The 23932-nt window shown below is 39.1% G+C and overlaps 1 protein-coding gene across 2 annotated transcripts in view; it reads right to left on the reverse strand.

Moving 5' to 3' along the window:
• Positions 1-23932, reverse strand: part of LOC140234616 (uncharacterized) — a 45075-nt gene that overhangs the window by 3883 nt on the left and 17260 nt on the right. The window contains exons 3-11 of one of the 2 annotated variants that reach the window (XM_072314642.1): positions 22431-22520; positions 21611-21760; positions 19240-19452; positions 17005-17136; positions 13499-13594; positions 10586-10717; positions 9740-9793; positions 1997-2134; positions 183-381 (exon numbers count right to left, since the gene is read on the reverse strand). In XM_072314642.1, coding sequence (XP_072170743.1) covers positions 183-381; positions 1997-2134; positions 9740-9793; positions 10586-10717; positions 13499-13594; positions 17005-17136; positions 19240-19452; positions 21611-21760; positions 22431-22520 — 1204 coding nt within the window. The remainder of the gene's footprint in view (positions 1-182; positions 382-1996; positions 2135-9739; positions 9794-10585; positions 10718-13498; positions 13595-17004; positions 17137-19239; positions 19453-21610; positions 21761-22430; positions 22521-23932) is intronic. The other variant, XM_072314641.1, reaches the window with a different exon arrangement.

Raw genomic sequence — 23932 nt, forward strand, 5'->3', positions numbered from 1 at the left:
AGTTGTCGAGGAAGACATAATTTGCATGTCTTGCAACTTAGCACTTGTAGTTTCATTGTAAATGCCAGATTCCACTCTTTGCAGCTTGTATTAGTTCTAAAGACCACCATGTCTGACAACTGAGTTCTTTCCACAACCAGAGAGCCATCTGTGTGTTTGAATAGGGGTGTTCCCCTCCTCACCTGTTGACCGGAATGCTGCTAGGCTGCTTGAGGCGGCTGGACTCCCCACCACTCTCCATGCCCTGATGTGGGTGGTGGTTCTCGCTGCTGCTGGGGGTCTGGGGCGGGGTGCAGGGGGTTGGAGCCGGGGGCGGCGGCTGGACGACAAAGGTGCGATTCAGATTGGGCATGCTGCCTCTGTGACCTGGCTGCTTCTCAGCTGGAAACCGAGTTCGGAAAAAAAAAAGTTCAAAAGGAATCTCAAAATGCATTCACTTCTAGGATGGTCTTCATAATTTTACTTTCGTACTACTGGATTGCCATGGCAAATGTCATCTTATGATTACATATGTATCTGCCTGATCAGATATGTAAATCAACATTTGAAAGTAAGTTCTATATGACTTATATCAACAGTACTAACTTGCCAAAATGTGCTTACAATTGCCCATGAAACACTACTACCTCAAAATTGCTACAGACTTGCAGACGGGTATACTCACTGATTTAGTACACGGTCAGCCACCAGTGAACTTTTTATACCAGTCTTAAATCAATATCAGCTCTGTTCATCAATAAAGGACCCTGATCCAATCAATGACATGCACCAAGCAATGTAAGAATCCTTTTGCTATATGAACAGTTTACATTTTGGAACAGTTTCTTTGTTCTTATACCCCAATTATGCCTTTATCGGCACGTTGCACATTTAATTGTTATTGTCAGCTTCTCAATTTGATGTGAAATATTTCCACAAAGACATGTTTCTTGAAACAGGGTACAAAAGCTAGAAAAAGAAAAGCAGTACCCATACGATCAGAAACAGAGTAGTAAAGCTTTCATATTTCTGGTATTTGCATGACAATTTTAGAGTGATTTAACAGGGATGTACTGTTATCAAAAATACCTAGTCCATATTTACCTCCCTTGAAAAAGTACATTTCCTGGCAATACCTTTAAAATTTGATTATGTACTATTAGCCCTCAAAAAAATCTTCACAAAGCAAACAAACAAACAAACAAACAAAACAAAATACAGAAAGACTTCATGACCAAGTCTTACCTATTTCAATCAATACAATGAATACTAGTACATTATATCCATCACTTACGGGATTATTTGCAAATGACATTAAATATATAATGCTTAATGCAGAATTCCGTGTCTTGTAGAGAAAGTTGAACAGTTTCATGGGGGTTAGATCATATGCAATTCATGCTCAAGCTATGCTAATGGAGCAAAATGCAAGCCGTGTGAGTAGTGGCAAATGGTGAAAACATTTGTGTGAGATTATTAATCTTTCCAAGAAATTTCTGCACAAGTTCAAATGGAAAACATTAGTGGAAAAAGAATCATTTACGTTTCATGAGCACATGACATTAATATATTCACTTCAAAGAGATTTATGAGGGAGAGGAAATGCATGTTATTATACTAGAACCATCTGTTGCACCAAAAGTAGGGATACAAGGGGTGAATGAATGAAGTTGAAAACCAATTCACCTGCATGTTAGGGTTAAATAAATATGGCAGGGCTAGTTAGAGCTTCTTTTTTTTTTTTTTTATTCACAAATCTACTGCTTTGCAGTTGTAGGGTTATGTGAAAACGGCAATGTGTCATTCACCTCAACAACATAACAATTTGCAGTTAAGAGTTAGGCAAAATTCAAGTCGAGTTTGATTTACTGCACAAATTGCATAATTTGCATTCGTTTTTTTAGGAAGAGAAAGAGCAGTGACCCGGTCCAAACCAGACGGGGTTAGACAGGGAAGGGGGGTACCGGAGTCATCAAAAGCACGGTGCTTGCCGTTCGTTGCCTTCCAACCGACTTACCCATGAAGTTGGTAGGCCTTTGTAGCTCCGACATGAAGTCAAGAGCCTCCTCCTCCTCATTCTCATCCTCCTCATTGCTAAGCATGCGATCGTAACCAAGTCTGGCACCCGGGCTATAACTATATCTACGCGGATCTCCTGCATTTCAAAGCATTTTTTCCCATTTTTTTTTTCAAGGGGGATTTTTTTTTTTCACGGGGGGATTTTTTTTTTTTTTTTTAAGTGAAGGAGTGGGTAGAATGGAGTGTAGGGTTAGATATAGAAGAAATAGTGATGGAGAAGAGTCGTGAGGTGTGTCAAAGGTCATATGTCAAAGGTCATATATCAGAGGTGACCAGAGGTGGTGGGGATGAGGTGAAAAGGGGGTGGCAAATGGATAATGGAACAATGGAGAATGTGAGATTAGTCAAATGAACATGTAAAGCATGTGAGACATATGATTAAGGGTCCTCTCTAAAAGGAATACATTGGGGGGATCTATTCTTCTAGTACACTGAAATGCCAGCATTAGAGACATTGAAAATAGTACATTACTAGAAAGAATATTTACACAGTACCCACACTTCATGCTGTGTTCAAACAATAATCAACTCTACTCCATAAACCAACAGTTTGCTTGACAACTTATTTGAAATACAGGGCATACCCCTCCCCCATTTTCTCCCCTAATTTAGAGAGAGCCTCTTTGGGGGGACATTTACGAAATAATTTATATCTGATCACTGTGTAGAAAGCTACATAATAGGCCCGTTCACAAACAACGAAAATGGAAATTTCAATCGCGATCCAAATTTCGATTTTTTTTTTCGACCGTTCATACACAGGGAAAAATCGCACTTCGCATCAAGGAAAGAACGATCAGTGGCCAAACTGCGCATGCGCGAAACGCGAAGACTGACCCCGCAGTCCCAATAGAGTTTCGCACGCGCTACGAACGATGGGATTAAAAATACCGATTTCCGAATCTCGATCACGCTCACACACACGACGCTTGGCAAAATAATCGCGATTATTCTGAAAAATCGCACTAATAGTGCGAGTTGGATCGCGATAAGGATCGCGGTAATTAGTGAGATTTTTCTGTCCACACTGGAAAAAATTTCGAAATTTTGATCGCGATAAGAAAATCGATTTTTAAATTGCACTTTTTCCCTTGTGTGTGAACGGGCCTAATATCAGAAATGACAAAACAACAACAAACAACAACACTCTGTCATTGCCACTGTTTTTAAGAGTTTCCATTTCTCTCTGTATTCTTTCCAATGAGCATAATCTGTCATTACTCCAACATTTCACATCTGCCGCCATAGATTTTCCCTGGACATAAACTTCTCTTTACAGAGGTACAAATAGAGAGAGGGGGAGAAAAGAGAATGATGACTTTGATATTTTAATTTTTTTTGCACTGTCAGGGTTGTTTTTGTTGTTGTTTTTTTAAACAAAAGCATGACGCATCTACATGTGTCCGAACTTCACAGGATCCAAACTTCACGCCTGCATAAAACGGTTTGCCAAACGACTGAGGGTCTGTGTTTGGTGGAAACGTCTGATTAACGACATACGGGAAAGACCAGCACAGACTGTATGACTCTCTCTCCCTCTCTCTCCTCCCTACACCCCACGGATGATAAAACTTTCATCATAACTACTATGATCGTGATTCATAAAAAGACACTGGGCATGTTCGGAATCTTTCTTGGCGCTTGCAAGCCTCAATACGTCGCCACACATCTCAGACAGACAGGGGAAAATCTCATCCAATTTTTTGGTCATGCACAATTCATCGACATATGCAAATTGCATTAACTTTACAGATGGCACTTCATTAACTCTGTCTTTGTTCTGTTTGTTTACATTTCTTAACCTCTATCTGTTTCTTTCCTTTCCTTTTCTGAGTATTTGTAGTAATACATCATCTTCCATCAAAAGTATGTCTCCCAAACATATATATCGGAAAAAATGATATGGATAATGGACCATTGAATTGTGTATTCATATAATACAAAATGACAAATTTCACAGACGACAATTCTGTCTGTGTACAATGTGGCATTTACAGTATATAACATGACTGCCTTCATGCGGTACATCAACACAGCTTGAAATCATGCACAGAACAAGCTAACGAGCACCTAGCGATTGGGCAATCAGGCAGCTGGCATGCTGTATGGGGATGACGGGCAATTGGAGGGTGTATGAGAGATGAGACAGGAAACACACAATGTTACATTAATAGATGTTCAACAAGAACAGGACATTAAAACTGACACCTACAGTGTGGAGGAGAAATGATACTTTATATTTTGTTATTCTTCTTTATTTCATGCTAATCATTTTCTTTTCATGTTGTTCTTATTATCTTCTTTTTCAAATGTATTATTGCCAAAAGGATAATTAGAACTACCTGTATATCAATGTCATGTTCATCATTTGCACTGGAATGTCAGTATCTTAACACAGGCCAATTGCAGGTTTGTTGAGTCATGCTTCACCAAGCAAACTACAATGTAAGGTGTTTCTTTTAACTGGTTTCTCCAAAGAACTCAGAAAGTGTGGGTGGTGTGGGAGTGGGTGGCACAAACATGGAGCTTACGGCAGCGGAAGTCATTCGAATGCTCAAACCTATCTTTTCATTTCTGCTGCTCGCTCTAATTAACTCTATCAGTTCTTTGTTTGAACAAGGAAAACAAAAGGGGTGTATGAATGGTGATTAACATGCGTTCCCACACAAGGTCAAATTTTATATCAGCGGCAGTGAGTTCTTGAAGTCTGGTGATGAACTTTATAGCTTACACTGTGTGTAACCGCCTATGAGTACTTTTGACAGCCGCCAAAGTTCAGACGTGCCAAACCCTTCTTGATCGCACCAGTCAGCAAAAGTCTTTGTGTTTGACCTTGCACTAATTCATTGATAATAAGATTGTTGGTTTTTTCCTCCAGTGGTTTTTAACCTTCTGCATGCCACATTATCATCATGATACTGACGTAGTCTTGTTCAAGTGGACGTGTGAGGGTCACACCTTTTACCTCAAAGGTCACTTGCAGCAGTATGAGATGTATTAGGCGGTTGAGTATGACTGAATACCAAAGGTAGGGATTCCCACAGCACATTTACATGATATCCCCTCATCAAATAACACTGTGCACTACATCACTATCAAATTAGGTGGTACTACAGAAAAAAATATATATATTTCTGCCAAATATGCTTTATATTCTGTAATGAAGTATGCATGCCATTTGATTATTGTTTCAAACTGACTATACTTGGAATGTCAGCAATGGACCAACTCAAAAAAATTATTGTGGCCCAGTAATTTCTACCATCTGAATAGATGCAACATAAAGAGCAACATCTCATAAGGCAGAATTTGGAAATACAACTTTTTTTTCCATTACTACCAGTATTCACAAAATCTTGGAAGTAATACAAGGATAGCACAATCCAATCTCCACATACAGTTCTACCTCTCCCATGTGGCAATTTTATCTAACCAGCACTACTCAACCACATACCCAATCCAAACCCCTCCCAAACCCCAATCTCCTCCAATTAACAATATGACATTTAGAAACACATTAGTCATGTGAATACGGAACTCATTCTTTGGAAGAGAAAAAAAGAAAGAAAGAAAGAAAATGAGGTCATTGGTGTTGAGATTCTGCGGCTTCCTGCCCACCTATTACCAGCTAACCTCACAACCTGATCTGTCTGGAACTCCGTGACCTTCAATCTGTCCTACTGTGCTATACTTGCTCCCTTTGTTTCATAGCAGCATTACCTCAAGACAGCTGTGGGACGACCCTTTTACATCACATGAACAGTACTTCATTTGCAATGTTTCATGTCATTCTTCATACTCAAAGATTTATAACATTCCAAGGACCACACAGGAGAGCCTTTTTCCTCCTCTTTTTTTTTTTTTTTTTTTCGTTGGGGGCGGTGTTAGGTAGGGAGGAAATACATAATCATTTAATCAAACACATTCCTTTCTATCATTTTACTAGGTTCTTTTCAGTATCTACTGAAAGCCAATAAAATACAAACAGATGTCACACCCCCCAAAAAGGCTACCATCTGTATACATAAAACACGATTTTGATACCCTCTCGTACTGCACTACATAATTGTCTATGACAAATACATATTATATTTCTATGTCTTATTGTTTCTCTACTGGCTTCCATAATATCAATTTTGCAATACTTGTCTCTCAACACATGAGCAAGGGACCAAAACACGCAGCAAAAGCTCAGTCAAAATGTATGTTTTGAATGTCTGCTTTATATTTGTTTGTGTGCTGTTGTTTTTTGTTTGTTTTTTTCGGGGGGGGGGGGGGCTGTTGATCTTCTGCCACCTACTGTCCCTTCTTGACCACTGACAGCTGAGCATTTCCGGCTCACCCACTGAGGGGGTGCTCACCTTGAACATAGGGTCGTCTTCTCACGAATGAATAAGCATCCCAAACCGCACAGGTGTACACTTCCATGTGCCCTAGTCTGTCACTTCCAGACCAGATTTAAGTTTTTTCATTGCAAAGTTCAATTTTGCATTCAGCATTCATTTAAAAGCCGGATACGATATTCAGAAGCCAAAATAAAGGGGCATTGGAGAGTTAAATTTCATTTTAAAACTGCCATATCAAAAGAAAATTCAAATAAAATTGATGTCCAGGACCTCTTGTTATAAGAGAAGAAACTCAGCTTGAATATCTTATGTTTATTATCATTTACATAATGTATTTTTCACATTACATAATGTATTTTTCACATCATTCTTGTCAATGTCCTAAAAGTATCATAATTTAATATGTATCACCATGTCCCCTGCATCCATTTTTTCCTTCTGTACCCTCCAGCACCCTAACTACCAGTCTGTCTGTGATACGTATTCGTAGCCAATTACAGATACCGGATAATGAGCTGCACAATCTGCTTCCCTGTCAATGGATCTCTGATATCCCCCCACCCCCACTCCCCTCAACCCCCCTCCCCCACTCCCCCCAGTTTAGCCATCTGAATAAAGAGTTGCCAAGCAAGAGGCTAGAGTTTTCACACCCTAATGGGCAGCAGGGGGAAGAGGCAATCTGTCCGAGATAATGAATTACTTCTGGGATGTTCCTCTGTCCCGTCCCGTCGCCGTGGTCACCTTGCTAATGAACAGTGGCATGAGCGCGCCCACAGAGAATGGCCGGGTGCGTCGCCGTGTCGTCTAGAGTGGGTGATCCCGGAATGGACTGCGTGCAATGTTTAATCCCCCCGATTCACGCAAAACATGTCTTTACAGTCATTGCCACATCTGAGATTTCCGTATCCGCTCACCGAGATAACAGCCTGCATTTGGCATGTCGAGAAAACTCAAGTAGGCCCTACAGAAAAACCTCTCCTTACCTCACAAAAGATGTCAGAGATTATGTTTAGGGTTGTTGGTTTTCCAAACAAGTATCCCATGAGAAAACACTCACAATGATTACTCTCCCAAACACAGACGTCATTTACAATTCCCTTGGAGGGCTCACATAAAAAATATGGATATCTCTAGTTGAAATATTTTCTCTTTTCAGTCTTCCTTCTTTTAACATGTTGACAAATTTACGTAGTGTTTAAGGGATGTGTAGGGATATTCTATTCCATTTGTTATGACACTATAATGAGGATTCATGTATAAGAGTAAAGGCAAAACTGAAGCAGTACAAAATGGCTGACTTGCAATCATGAGAAATATAGTATCACCCAGGCAATCCCTGCATAAAGTGCCTACAGACTGTTTTTTCACTCATATGATACGAAAATTGTTCAAAATAAACACCCCACAACAGGGCAGTATATAATGATTCACTGAAAATTCCTTGAATAATACCCTAAATTTGCACATATGTTAATATTCAAAGTATTTGTTCATTCAAGCCCTTTGACGACAAAAACAAAACAAAAAAAAAACCCCAAACTTTGATGACAAGAAGCATTAATATGCACATTGGGGAATCTAATGAGAAAGCTTGCAGAAGAGCAGAGGGATTTGTGACAAATTTGCATGGACTCCAACAATAACATCAAGAAATATATCATTAATCCATTAGAGAAATAAAAATTTAAGTGAATAATTGCTCCTACCTACAGGCAAAAATAACAAAAGCTTCCTCCTCGCATGACTAAGCTGAAAAGAAGGCATCTTTAGATACGAGTGGAAAAGGGGGAGGGGGAGGGGGAAATAAAGGGGGGAAATGGAAACATTCAAGGAGATGGATTTGAGAAAAGAGGCAATACACCCCTGCATCCTCAACACACTCAAGGGTGCCATGGTGTTAATTAAGGTGGCGAGATGGCGGTCATGTTTGCCGAGATGCTGATAATCTCATTTCTCCTGGTGGAAGGAAGACAGTCGGGCTAATTATAGGCTCACAGAAAGCTGGACGTCCACTCTTGGGAGGAGGCGTTTGTTAACTACCTCCATTTAATGCAAAGCCCCATTTTCTCTCGTGAAACATGTCTTAACACAACTTTGCACTATGAAAAAATTTTGCTGCCTCAAATGGGGGATGATAAAAAAATCAAGGGCAAAAAAAAAAATGCACAATACACTTAAATTCTACCTTGAAGCAACAGTGAGGCAATTGGTTACCAGGCTTGTTTCATTTTCAGAGCATGTACAAGTGTACTTAACAGGACATTTAATTTTTACCATAAAACATTATTGCTGCCAAAAGTGATAGATAAATAATCAAGGATGAATGTGCAGACATGTTTTGGTTGTAATTTGTGGGAACAAATAAAAAGGTAAATATGTTGCAATTATGTTTGATATGGGGTACATGGCATGCAACTTGTGTAAAATATATGAGTGAAAACACAATGCGAAGAACATTTTTATGATGTGGGCTTATATTGGTAAATCTTCAGTAATATGAAAAACATATCCATGATTGTCATGAAATGACAAAATAATTGTATATAGAATCATTTAGTGGTAAAAAGTTGTGATTGCTCTTTATTTAAGAAATTGTCCAAACTGACACATTCTTGTCGCGGAGGGAATGCAGGTTTCCATTTACTTCTTTAGTTGCCTCCATAACACACGTCTTGCTAAATTTGAATATTCACCTCCAACCCTGTCATAGGGGAAGCATTCTTATCATCCATCAGTTCTTCGTTACGTTTGAAAGAAAAAAATGGTAAGTCTCGGATGGGGGACAAGAAGTTAGCCTGCGTTACAAGATGGGTATGGATTGAAGGTTCTAATGAGTAAAACTTAATACAAAGAATAACTGGCAGATGAGGTGCTTGTTTTCGGGTGGGTTTTTGTTTGTTTGTTTTTTTCCTGTTTGACACTGCATGATGCATTGCAAGAGCACATAACTTTAATTCCACATTTGCAAAGAGCCAAGAAAGCCATTCTGCTTTTCGTTCTTGTTTTTTTTTTCACAATCTCAAAAATTCAAGAGGTATGTAGCTTTTAAGATTTGTTTATAAGCCAAGTAACTTTGATGGTTTTATTGCACAACTTGATTTCAATGAATTGGTGCATTATGGGTTCATTTCTTTAAATTGCATGGCTGTTTTTTGTTGGTTTTTTTTTTTTGGGGGGGGTACACTAGCATGGTTTCTTGCATAGTATGATTTTCTTTTCTTTCTTTTTTTTTTTGTGAGTAATGTGGCAAATAATTTACAGCATGGGTTTGTCAAGTTAGGATGAGTTTGCTTGGTATTGGGTATGAAGTAATTGAATAACTGACTGAAGAATACCTTGAACACGCTTCTTTGGACTACCACCATATCTTCCTAGCCGGCTAGGAGATCCTAAAATCACAACAAAAAAAAAAATAAACATGCAGTCCTCCTGTTTCACAGAGTTTTTATCATGTGACATAAATAAGATTGAGATACATTCTTCACCAGGTAGTACATTCATCATTTCTCCCGATTTCTGACGTATCACAGGAAAAAACACATACAACCATCATCATCCCTTCTGTAGAAGCAGGCAAATCAACAGTGTTAGCAAAGAAGTACTGTTAAAAACATCACACTAAGTGGTGAGTTCCTTGCACACATGACTACACCACTAGATTGACCTCACCTTTTTATTCTCTGCATGTATGCATTTCTAACTAAAAAAAAAAAAATCTATCTAAAAAAATTGCATTTTTTCTATTTTTTTTTTTTTTTTTTTTTGGGGGGGGGGGGTTCTTGACCATTACATCACCCTTCAAATCAGGGATGACTTACAATGACAAATGTGCAAGGATTTTAACAATACCCACATCCCACATAGCAGGAACAGTGGGTGGACAAACTGGACATGCAACTGGTATTTTCTCACCCCTTAGTGTCACCTCACTCTTTGATGTAGAAACAACACCAAGGACAAAACCAGGATGCATGCCCCACCCTCATTAGTAGATAATTATTCATTCAAAGAAAAGAGTGCTGTATGTCCTGTGTAGGAATTCCAGCCATTAGTGTCCCAATCACCAATCCCATGGTTCCCATGATTGGGTATTACTAGAGAGCAGAGACAGTATTATGTGGGTGTTAGCATGTTAGGGGTTAAAAGTGATACTTGTAATGTTAGTTCTGAGAGCTAGCTACCTGCGGACTGCGTTCTCTGAGGGGTGTCCAGAGAGGGACTGCGTCTGATCAGAGCCTTAGGGGGCGCTTTGTACTCCCCGTTTCGTGCCTCTGAATGTCTTCTATGCAGTCCATTAACTTTCAAGCCGTCTACTGTACATACACACACAAACACACGCATACATATAGGTGCACACAACAGACAAACAAATACACACACATAATGGGAGAGGTTAGATGGAACAGCTATAAATACGAAATAAAATATCAAGCAAACACATAAATATTGTTGCATTCATACCGGTGCTTACAATTATTGCATGGGGTCATAACATTTTAAACACTGCAACATTACTGACTGGATTGGGATGAAGAATGGAAATAATATAGCATTGTTTTCTAGTGTGAGCACAACTAATGATGATAGAAGGTCAAACATTGTTCTAAAACATAACTTTTTCTAACACTAATATTAGCAAAATAAATGAGACAGATAGTACTCAACCTGCAACAACAATAATTTTGATATTCATGTACATGCAGGATTAAAAAAAGTACAACATCTAACAGCATACATGGCTATTATAATTCTATGTTATTGTTTCCATGGTTAGTAACAAAATGTGATACAGCAAAAGTGTACGATTTGTCAATTAGTTGCAGCAAAAGTGTATTTGATGAAAATATGAAATTAAGATAACAAAACACTGCGATGTCACATAATTTCACATCAATGTTAATAGATTAGCTGCCAATTGCAACATGGGAAAACTGTGCATAGCATGTGCTCCAGGCTGTGTTCTGAAACTGGGTTTATACACTCCCAGCAAAATGATTAATGTGTTTCAGACACTGCTGCTGAAGGAAATAAGGCAGACTCCATTCAGACAAGACAGTCCCCACCATGTGTCGTGGCGAGACCACACTTCATTTCACTGATTTCAAGGGGAAGCATGGTCTTCACTGATACAATTTTGCCTTCCCAAATTATATCAAAAAGCGCTGTCGGTAAAACTTAATGCACAAAGCTCTGAATTCTGAATTTATATCAGATTTTTTTTTTTTTTAATTAGTAATAACAAGTTATTATGAACTCACTATTTAAAGATATATGCCTACAGTTGTATCACAATCTGTGATTCTGCCAATCATGCCAGCGGTCACTGCATCTCGCTTTAGTTGGTCATTATAAAATGGGCATTAGAATCTCTGCAATCTGATTGGTCAATTATCATGCACTATCATTAATTTGTTCTCCCAACAACATATCCTGAGGATATTCCATAGATGAAACAGTGGCAGAAGCTTCACAGGCCAATTATGGCAAAGCTGCACCCATTCAAGCAAAGATAGTATTTGGGGCTTTTTGAGCATGGTAAATTTTGAGCATCATTTGTTTTTAAGAAAGGGGGGAAAAGAGTGCACAATTCTTGTTAAATTGACCTTCTGAATAATCATCAACTGCCTAATCATTTCACAGAGGAAGTAGGCACTTTGCATTGTACATGAATGACAGCGCTCACGACAACTTCGTCATATTGTAATGGATGGGGTGGTGGTGGTGGTAGTAGAAGGGGAACTTGTTGGGGGAAGAGACCACGTATAGGGGGTGTGGCAATTGTTTACCATGCTTTAAAATATACGGAGTTTCACATTTTTTTGGCAAGAATCAATTTTGCAATGGTGAGTTCGAGCGCACTTCCTGCGAAAGGTGGGACAATTTCCGGCAGAATAACTCATTCCCCTTCAATGGCGATGACACACTATTCGCTGGAGAACCTCAGATTGAGACATAGTGTAAGGACACTGAACAGCAGTGGTGTACTACTTTATAGTCTAGCATCTAGGCTAAAGGCTGCATCATCATAACTTGAACATACTCATTCAGTTGCATCAGAAATCAGTCTGGAGTTTAGACTACACCCTTCATGTAATTCAAAAGGGAGGGCATGTCCCTGATGTACACCAAGATGCTTGGTACACAATGAGATAGTCTCTGTCCAGGCTGGTTTACTTATTTGCAAGTAGAAATGGTACAAGTTTGAGAAAACAGCTCGAAGCCTGGAAGCCAGGCTAATTTGCAGGTTATTAAGGTGACTAAGAGCTGAACAAAACATTCTCATGGGCAGCTAATGTAAACCGCGTAGAAGGGGGGGGCGAGAAAACAGGGTGAACTTTGCGAATTGGAAGTGACATGAAACAGGTAGAAAAGCGTATACATAGGCATGGATGACTAACGAAGCACAATCAAGAGCACATTCACTAAGAAAACTCGACACACACAGACACAAACACACAACACATGAGAAAGTAGCATTAAAACTACGACCATCACTTAAATAGCAAGCATACTAGCTGTCAGGGGGCTTGCAGTTTGTTTTTTATTGGTTTTTGCTATACTTTTCTTTCATTATTTCACTCAACCATATTCTGGAAATAACAGTCAGTATTCTCTCAGAATAAATATGATTCCTGTATCATGTCAAACACGAAGATTGCAGAAGATACTTCATTGTGACAATTTGTTCCAGATAAAAATGAACATTATCCCAAAGTCTTGGATCAATTATGTGGAGCTTGTCAATAATAGTCCAACTTGATCAGCTGGATGCTCATCACACTCTAGTGTAACCTGCTGAAAGGTTCACGTGGTACCAGGTACTAAAATCACAACTTGATTAAATGTGTATCTCCAATGTCCTAATACTCAATAATTACCTCAAGTCTTGAACAACAGCTAATATGCTTACTGTCATTTGATGCAGTCTACACTTCACAAGATGAGAGAGAGAAAAAAAATTTAGGTGTATTACACAGGACACATATCGCACGATCTACTACGGAGAGAAAACTACACACACATACTCGGTGATATGATGAGCTCAAATGACATTATAGTGAGAAAAATGAATGAGTACGGGGGTCGTATTTCACCTTCGTAGCCTCTTATTCTTTGCATGCTGTTGGTTCTCGCGTCTCCGTTCCTACCATCTGCCGTGCCTCGCGGTGAAACATCTTTCCTCTCATTTCCTGGAACAGCGGACGAGCCATCGCAAGTTTTCCCAAATCATGGAAGAAAGAAGAAAAGTAAAGAGTCAAATAACATTAAAATATATACCACACTATTCTAAATGCTTCTTGTTGTTCTTTTTTTTTTAATCTATCTATGCGTACGTCTGGAAAAGTTGCAAAGAGCAAAACATGCGGGCAATTTGTCAACATAATCAACTTTTCAAGATAGTTTTATTTGCAGGGAAAAAATATATTTCAATGCTCACTGATCATGCTCTCTGAGTAAAAAATATGACCACAAACACAACGATCAAACTAAATGACAAGTATGCAATACATACAAGTATCTCGCCTGATATCATACAAAGTATACCACATATTTATAAGTATATGATTCAATTTCAGTTTTTTATTAAATACAATGAGAAGTAGTGCATTACCATACGAGTTATTTGGGGGAACAAAGAGGGAAAAAAAATCATGAGCAATTCTCTGTATGGTATGTGACAACAGAAAACGGCCCTAATTTAGACTTAGGAACAAAACAAATTTCAATACAGGCATACAATGTATTACACGTATTGCCTCTTAAATGCTCATTACTTTCTCGCGTGAATTTGGAGAGTGTAGCAATGAGTGATGTCGTCTCCCCAGTCCCAACTTGAATACTGGTATGTGGGACTGATGCAAGTACTGTATCCTAATATACATGTAAGAAGGCAGTGTATATGTAGTTCAACTGCAACAATTTTTGTCCCAGTGGTTTTCATGAGTCAATCGCCATCACTCTCTTCTCTACACAAAATATGACCACTTTCATGTTAGACACAGGGAGGCTCCCTTTAACTCTTTTGATGCCGTGGACAATTATGATGATATTCAGAGTCAGTAGGGTGATACGGTTGTGGTCATGCTGGGTATAAATCTTGGGAAGCTTGGTGAAAGGGCCACACACACTGCTTTTGTCCAAAACAAAATGTCTCCTCTGCCCTGGTTGCCAGGCTGAATATCAGGACAGGCAAACAAAATGTCTCCTCTGCACTGGTTGCTAGGCTAATTATCGGGACAGGAAAAGGTCTAAATGTATTAAAAGTACGCGGCTCACTTCACCTTCTGTTTGCACGCAAATTAGTCTTCAGATCTAGGCTTGATCTTTTACCGACACTTCCTTTCCTTGAATCAAAGTCAATCTCGAAGTAAATTGGTCTTAAATTTTCATGAATTGAGATGACAGTACAATAAATGTGTACATGTACTCCCATGATATATCGTTGGACCACAAGAACTCTGACATAACTATAAGAAATTGGTGTAGGATATTGGAAAGATGGTGCTCCAACCACCGACTATTTTCGGGCAATTATGCGCCGATGACAATAACCGCCAAGGTTAAGCAGAATTCATAATCAAGTTATCCACCGATGATAAACACTCTGTGAATCACGCTCGTGAGCATGAATGTTTTTTCGGAACGAGAGAGTCAAAAACGTGATCAGGATGTTTGCCCTGGCATGATTCAAGACTTTTCCTGTCCCAAAGTTTATAGAAAGAAAAAAGACACTGAGATAATGGGGCACCTGTACACAGACCACAACGATGAAGGTATATAGTTAAAAAGTCCACAGCAGCATGATACACAGAGTCACTGCTAGAAATGTGCAGCCACAGAATAAGCCAGTTCCCAGGACAACCAGGGAGGTGTTTCATAAAGCTCTTCTTAAAGTTATGAACAACTCAGGAACGACTGGAATACGTTCTGACGTGCTATACTTATCAGAATTTCAATAATTCAGCACACGAACTGATCACCAGTCGTTTTTAAGTCTTTCCTACCTTTAAGAACAGCTTTATAAAAAAAAAACAACACCCTGATCCATGAGCATGAGTAGGATAAACGTCATTGTAGACCTTCTCTTGAAATTGACTTGTAACTGAGGTTGTTGTTTGGTTTTTTTTTTTTTAAATGGATCGGTCTTCATACACTGCTCGTATGTTTTAAGATATTCATGTTTGAACTGGGTTCATATCAGAATGTACTGGTGAATGTGTATTCTTTTCATCCAAATCAACAAATACACATGTGTCACTTCCATGTAAATTACCACTCTCTGCTTGGCTGTTTTCAACTGCTCTTCTAATTAAAAGATAAATCCATGTTTTGAAAAGTTTCTGGTTCAGCGGTAATTGCAGACCATTGCTAATTGTGAACTGGTTTATCCTTTAAGAAATTTTTCATGTTCAGTGCTTGCCAAATATTGTTTTTTTCCAGTCGTTCTTATTTTTCTTTTCCTCTTTTTCAAGCACTTTCAATACAGTACTGCACAATTACACATCTGATAGGGAAAACATGAGGGCATCTTCAGAGAGGAGAACACTCCTTACCTGTACTGAAAACATAGTGCCTTTAAAAAACTTAAGTTGAATCTCACTTAACATTCAGTCTTAATACTGAACATTAAAGACTAGTTTGCATGTACTGCTACCAGTGATAAGAGAAGACACTGCACAACACAATACACCACAGCTTATCATAACACAAAATCACTGCACTACACAATACTACACAACACTACACTATACTAGACTGCACTACACTACACTGCACTACACTACACTACACTACACTGCACTACACTATACTACCTCAAAGTCATATGTATACATTGTATATACATCTAACATATCTGAGCCATAAATACAATTGTACCAGGAGGGTTCTTGACAACATTGCTACTTTGTAAGATTACAAGATGCAAAACTCTAAACACAGACAAGATCAAACACAGGAGACGAGGAAGTACATGTATTTCATAAAATAGAGGGCATACACTCTACAAAGTCATGCTCACAAAACACAAGTGGTGCACACATTGCAGACATTTGCAAAACAGATCAAATAGGTATACAGTTTACCATTTCTTTTAGGGTGATACAGAGAGAAAACACTGACTGAACAATGGCAGAACTACTCGTGAAAATTTCAGAATGGCAAAATATCACTGCAACTAGAAAACACGGCACACTATATCATGCAATAAAGCAGGCATGTTAAGAAGCAAATACTGTAAAAGCTGTTATTTTTCGTGAGGAGTTCTTTTGCAAATCACTGTTGGGCTGCAGATATAACAACACAAGAAAGTACTGCAAACAGACAAGCACTAGTGCACCTTTGATAGTCTTGGTGTCAAATTGCTAAAAAACAACATCTCACAAAAGTGTCTGCAACTTCCTCATTCACAAAAATATCTCTACGCAAAAAGTAACAGCTTTTACAGTATAGAGTGCATAGTCTATGAGTATTAATTCATCTCTTTCAGAGAAAATGGAGAGAAATTTCAATGCATGACTTTTAGAGAGACGAGGGTGCGGGGAAGGGCAGAAGGCGGAAGTCAAAACAGGAGATGGAGTGTGTTTTCATTCCGTTCTACCTTCGCCGCTCGACCGTCGGACCTTCTCCTGAGAGAGCCGCCTCCCGATGACGGGCCTGGAGTAGTCCCACTCCTCGTACTCCTCGGGTCGGTAGTCCATGTTGTTGCGGTACATCCCGTCTCTCCTGCCTCCTGATGTCATGGTAACGGGAGTGCAGCAATTGTTGGGGGAGGGGGGAAGGGGGCCGTGTGTGGGGTGGTGATAGTCAGTAAAGGGTTGTGGGAAGGTTACATAACTGTTTTGTTTTTTGACAACAACAGGATGAGAATGCTTGCCGTTTAATCTGACCTAACAGTTGATTTGCTGCTTGCAATGACTATCTGTAAACGCATCTTCAAAAAAAGGATCAGGGTTAGACCAGAACACTATAAATTGGCAAAATTGCACCTTGCATCAAAGTGATGATACTCTCAGTATTGAATCCATGCCCAGAGTTTCATGAACAAAAGAAACACAACAGTTAGAAACCTTGATCAGAGGAGAATGTGTGAGCTAAAGAAATCTGAAGAAAGTGTTGGGATTCTTTGTTTTCTTTTCAATTTGCTTTCAACTAATAGCTGAAGTGCTCACCTTAGAATTGCCTTCTGTGAAAAAGGAGAGCTTGTAAGAACAGAACTACACCCTCAAAATCTAGCATCAACAGCACTTTACAAGGTATTATCACTATCTTGTTACTATGCTACCACTACCTTCAACTTTGAATACAATCATAAGCAGATCAAAATTACACATTGATGTTTTCCTTATGCTAAACTCTCCGCACAAAAGAAAACATACAATTTTCAAGGTCAGTATAGCAGCAATTTCAACCCCATGTATATGCATGTCACATGCGACTACACTATATCTGATAAGCAAGATGTCCTGAATTTAAATATTCAAAAGGAATAGGCATAAACTGACTGGCCTAGAATATTTATCCTGTGTCGCTACATCTGTAATAAAATAAGTATTGTCAGAAGCAAGCAAGTGCTGCTGAGAGCAAGGTGTATTAGATGCATGAGAGGCAGTGCAAGGTTATGACTTTAATACAACAGTACGAAATGACTTGTATCAAATCTACGATAAATAGCTGTGCAAAAGTTAGCATCTATATTAAGATGTCATAAACGTGGACAGTAACAAAACTACAGTTATACTTGAGACCCAAAATCACTGTTCTGATATTACAAAATGCACACCGTCATGAAAATCACTATCATAAATTTCAAAGCTCTTGATCATAATTTGGGAATGATAACAAACGTCATGCAGTTAAACACTCACCACACCAATATCTTTGCTACAATGCAGGGGGTAAATTGTGCAAACTATAGGTTCTTTCGAGTGCTCTCCAAAAGTGTACCATATCATATCATGCTCGCACTCAAACACTCCAGTAGTGTACCGTACCGTACCATAACAAGCCAAAAGTGGATCACTTCTCAATGTACTCCAACAGTGTACTGTACCGTAGCAAAAGTTGGCATGAGAAGGCGGCGTATAACTTGCACTACATCAAATACAAAATGTTGATTCCTCTTTGTTGGGGACACTTGTATTTATATAGCATCCCAGCACACCAGGTTCATGACTCTGTTGCAATAAAACATATGACCCCTCTGACTCAAGTCCTAAGACAACTCATGAGGCACCCTTTCTCCATTCAGAGTGCTCAAAACGCTCACAATCTGGCATGGTATGGTATGGTCCGGTACGGTATGGTCTGGTTTGCTTCACTTTTGTGTGCTCAAATGCAGCCTACTGTATGCTCCATCAGACTGGATCAGAAATTTATGTATTTATTGCCAGAGTCACACTATTATGTCAACTGTGGAGGGAATCTTCTTGGGACCATTTCTGTGCTGACAAATGAGCCACAATTATCACTTCAACACATTTGAAAAAGCAAGCCATGTGAGTTCAGCCTTGTCAACTGCTCAGTAAGTGGGCATAGACAGTCAAATAGGCAAATAACATATGAGCAACAATAGCCATTAAGACTAGGTTTTACATAATAGCGTGACTGATCAAGACTGTTTAACAAAGACATCAACACTACAAGAGTGATGAGGTGCATCAAGCACATTACAGCAGCTTCAACTAATGCATCAATGGCAGACTGCTCGCATTTTATCATTTTCTTCTCTGTTTAACTCACGCTGACATGGTCACTACAACCCAACACTGCACAGATATCTGTAGAATCCCATGCAACTGCGAATAGAGAAAGAAACTTTGCTCCGTTGTTATACCTTCTCCCGCTTTGCGTATCCTCTCGAATGACGGTCTTCGCCTGACGACGTTTGACTTCCCGCCGTCATCCCCGTCCTCGCTCTTGCCCTCCGTACTGCTGACACTGGAGCTCCGCGATGCCGACCGGTGCAGTGCATTCTCTGACGAGGCGGGAGACACTGATATCCTCCGCGGTGAGTTTGCTGGCGAAATCTGCGTTGCTTGTCGTAGACCTACCACAATGGAATTTAAAGTCAAAGGACTGAACTATTAACTTTTGAACGTTCAATTTTGCAATTACCGCTCTAAGTGGAAGAGAAGGAAATTGGTTGCCTTGACCCAAGTTAATCAAACACAAGTTTAACTTGACTGTTAAATGCAATGCTTATTCTCTTACTATCTTTAAGAGTATAGCATTTGTCATATTCATATCCATTGCTCAGAAGACTTGCTTCCTTCTTGAATCTGCAGATATTATCACAGGAATATCTCCCTTACAGTATCTCTGAACACATCATTAAAGAATACAAAACAGCAATTTCTTCACACAAATAATCATGATACATATTTACATTTGTCTCACTACAAAGTATGTGACTGATGGTGTGACAGCCATTTGAGAGAAACGATATTTTTAGAATACAAGACAAAGAAAGCTAATAAACTCATTATTTAACTATTGTGGTTTACATCTATGCTGATCTGTTGAATTGATTTTAACTATTGCATTAACCCATTTAATACTAGTCCCGGGTAAACTCGGGCAGGCGTCTGTGGGAAATGTGTGTTATAGCAAAATCGACTCGTCCTCGACGTGTTGAATACAAATCTCTCTGTGGAGTTAGTTCACTTAATGAAGTGGATGGCTACAAATGAACATTACCCCTAAATTTCTTTATTGTATTCTCTCCCAGGATGTATTGATCATTGTCACGTCATAATATGCCAAAGTGATGTTTACAGAAGTCTTACAAAATTAGTGTGAATGAACTTACATCCCACTGAGAATCCGAGAAAGCTTATCAATGCACAACAGAGCTTTGACCTTTACTGACTTCCTTTAATTTCCTCTTTTAAGAATGGAATATCTTGGCATCCTTTAAATGCCAATTTTATCACCACTTCCTTCCGTATTGTGGTATCATGAAAATACACACACACACACACACACACACACACACACACATACACACACAATGCCAAGATTTTCCCCCAATCAAGTTGTTGTATTGTTCTACCCTTTATTTGCTTATGCTCACAACATTTTGCACAAAACAATGAGAGATTTATTGGGGTAATTGAAGAATTCTTTAAGGAAGTGGTCTAAGCAAATCAACATGAGAAGTCAGAGTCTATTCTGGTATTTGGAAAACAGCTAGAAAAATTAAAAATGCCAGGCCTTTAGTCCTTTTCAGGAAAATGTTGCACTCAGAACTTGCATAATGAAATTAAACACAAATATAAATATTTCTGTCCACAGCTTATCTTTAAATAGAATTTTGGTCATTTCTACCCACATTTGTAAATATACTCAGTTACATACACACACAGAGAAAGAAAGAAAGAGAGAGAGAGAGATGCACACACACATGACACACAAATAATATCACTCATTCCATGTTCAGCTCACTTCTTTCAAGCACTACTAACTACAAAGGCATTGTAAGTACACTGTTGTATAAAGTTAGACTCATTTCAGAATGGAACAATTACCTGACACCCGCCCAGTATTGACGAGTATGGCACCTTAAGCCCATCCTTATGCAAACCGCATGTACCATGCAGTAATCATATGAGGAACCCCCACATCTGGGAAGCAATGAGTTAAACCATCTTAATACCCCCATGTTGACCACAGGTGGCAACAGTGTGAGGTTGATTAAGACTACCAGGCTGTGGTACACTGACCCACTAACTGAGACCATGGCCTGTTCTTGCTCCAGAACTCACTATGAGCTATTCATATCAGAGACTTTTACAGAGACAGGTATATTTGTATATGTACATTCATGTCTTACAGGGGCTTGGCTGCGGCTTTTAATAGTTTAAGACAACATTCCATGTTTTTGTCTACCACTTTGTTTCAACGGAAAGTTAGAGCACAAGGACTCACACCTGCAAACCTTTCATTTGCAGGGCGGTGGTATCTACTACACTAAATTTGAAAAAGTTGGAAATGACTATATCACAATTTTTGTAAAAGACAAAGAAATAAGAAAACAAAAATTCCTATAACATGGATAATACAATATGGAAAATAGCATTTTGACAATTTTCACAATCTACTAACTAACATAAAAAGAAAAATAAGATAGAAAACTGATGATCCTGTCTCAAAACCCCACCCCCTAATATGGGGGGGGGGGGGGAGGGGTGGACACGCCCACTCACTTTCCTCCTGCATCCTAGCAAGGATCTGTACATCTGTGACATCCTCCAGCTTGGCCAGGCCCATCCTCTCCTCGTTGCTCTGCCGCCTCTCTCTCCTCGGGGTCGGAGCTGGAGGTGGAGACTGGCTACGTGGAGATGTTTCTAATTTTTCTGAAGGGGAGGGGGAGGGGGAGAGGGAGAATGTGAAACTCAAAATGTTGTCAAAATCACTGTCATATCTGTGCCCCTACCCTGTTTTTCTGACGAAGTCACAAGAATGCCCATGAGCGAGACTGAACAGTTCACTTCACTTTCTGTAAACAGAATGATAAATTATTGGTACGGCATATCATGTTTTACAACACAGCTAAATAATATCAAGGCAGTGTTGGCACAGCAACCAGGCACATCAGAATCACATCTTATCTGGTGTATAGGGATTCTATTACCATTATTCATCCTGCCTAAACCAGACAACATACAGGATGAAAAGAACATTTTTCTCCTTTTCCTTCCAGGGTTTTGACTTTGGTATGCATTTAACTCTTGGCTGAGACAACAATGCAGACTTTGAAAATCATGGCCCTATCCCATAAACACATTTGGTAGTAGTTACAATCATATCAGGGACCATCACTAGTCCCACAATGCTTACAATCAATTGGTTGTTGCCCTGCTACTGTTATGGAAACAGAGATTATCCTAAGAAGTTGCAATAGCTTTTGGAATGCTCCCAGACACAGAGCATCGGGCATGTAGTATTTTGATACAACACCACCTACTGGCACAAGTTACGATGAAAAGTGAAAACATATACATCAGTTACCATAAATTATTTTACCTATTCCTCTGAGTGGATCTGCACTTGAATTGTTGGGAATTTGAGGCTGTTGTAGAGTCAGTACGTTGGGCCCCATGCTATTTCTGTTGGCTATAAGGAGGCAAAGAGGAAAAAAATGTTAATCAAAATATGCATATAATATGTGCATTAACTACATGCAAAGAGACAATTTCTGGTCAATCAATCAACATTTCCACAGTACTCAGATAGAACTGATTGATTTTGCATAATCATCCGGAATGCATTTTGTAATCATACTTTTGGTATTAAAGTCAAGGGCAACATTAAAGTATGTAAACAGTATTTATGAGGTACAGGAAGGCTCACTCATAATGGAAACCCCACATATCGCTCAATTAAAGCATTAAAAAAGGAAAGAAAAAAGACGTGTATGATCGAAAGGAAAAAGTGAGAGAGAAGAGTACTTTGAGAAAGAACAGAGCAGATAGAGGATAGCCTATGTAAACTTCCATCAATCTGCTGTCAATTTACAGTATGAGTGGAACTGATCTGCCTCCACAATTATTTCTAGTACTGTCCATACACAGGTTGTATACCACAATCTCAACAGGAATGACTACCCCACTGACAATCAGGTACAATAGTTGTGAGACGCATTTTGCAGCTAATCTCATTAACAGTAACACAAACAATTATTTAAAGCACTTTCCATGACTCTGGAAAGAGAATCACAGTCATGACAGTGTCCTTGTGTACTACCTGGGCTTTTACCATATTATACTACTCTATCTTTCTGCACTTATCACTACTCTCACTTTCTACATAGTAAACAGCCAAAGCAGTGTCTGTACTGCTCATCATGATCATCACAGAGCAGAAAAACATTAAAGGGCAATTCCACAATCAAGTTAAACAAAAGTGAATCAAGATTGTCGACTAAAGTTCTTTAGAATTTAGAAGCATTTGATGTTATAACTTCTGCTATGACTTGATTTCTCGAAGTGGTAGACATCCAGCTAGGCATGAACTTCACTCGATATTCATCAAATGTTTGAGTCACAATAGTAAATCGTGTCATTCTTTTTGACAGCTAGCCCTTTCCTGAACTTTAAAAAGAAAACTAGATCCATACGTATTGCAGCAAGAGAGTGGCAAACACTAGCAGCTGACAACCGGCAGGAAACACTGATAGTCTGGCCGGCTTTGGCTGCCATGATAACCATGAAATGAAAACATGGTGTGGCCAGTCGCAGACTTGTTTGTGACTGGGAGCAGTCGAGAAACTTGCAATGTGTGGCTTGCTTGGGAAAGCGAAACCATGGTTGTACTTTATGAAAGTGAAGGACTTCTAGGGGCTTGCGCTCATCAAATATGGCGGGATGCTTGTAGAAAAATACACATAAAAATGATCAAAACATGAACTTCTTGGCATTAAATCAAAGATAATAATGAGTGGTGAAAATGAAAAATAAGATGCACATCATCTGAAAATATTCATAAGAAAATGTTTTGTTGTTGCTTCTATTCAAGGGCAGGGTTTT

The sequence above is a fragment of the Diadema setosum genome, chromosome 11 (assembly GCF_964275005.1).
Source record: "Diadema setosum chromosome 11, eeDiaSeto1, whole genome shotgun sequence".
NCBI classification, from domain to species: Eukaryota; Metazoa; Echinodermata; class Echinoidea; order Diadematoida; family Diadematidae; genus Diadema; species Diadema setosum.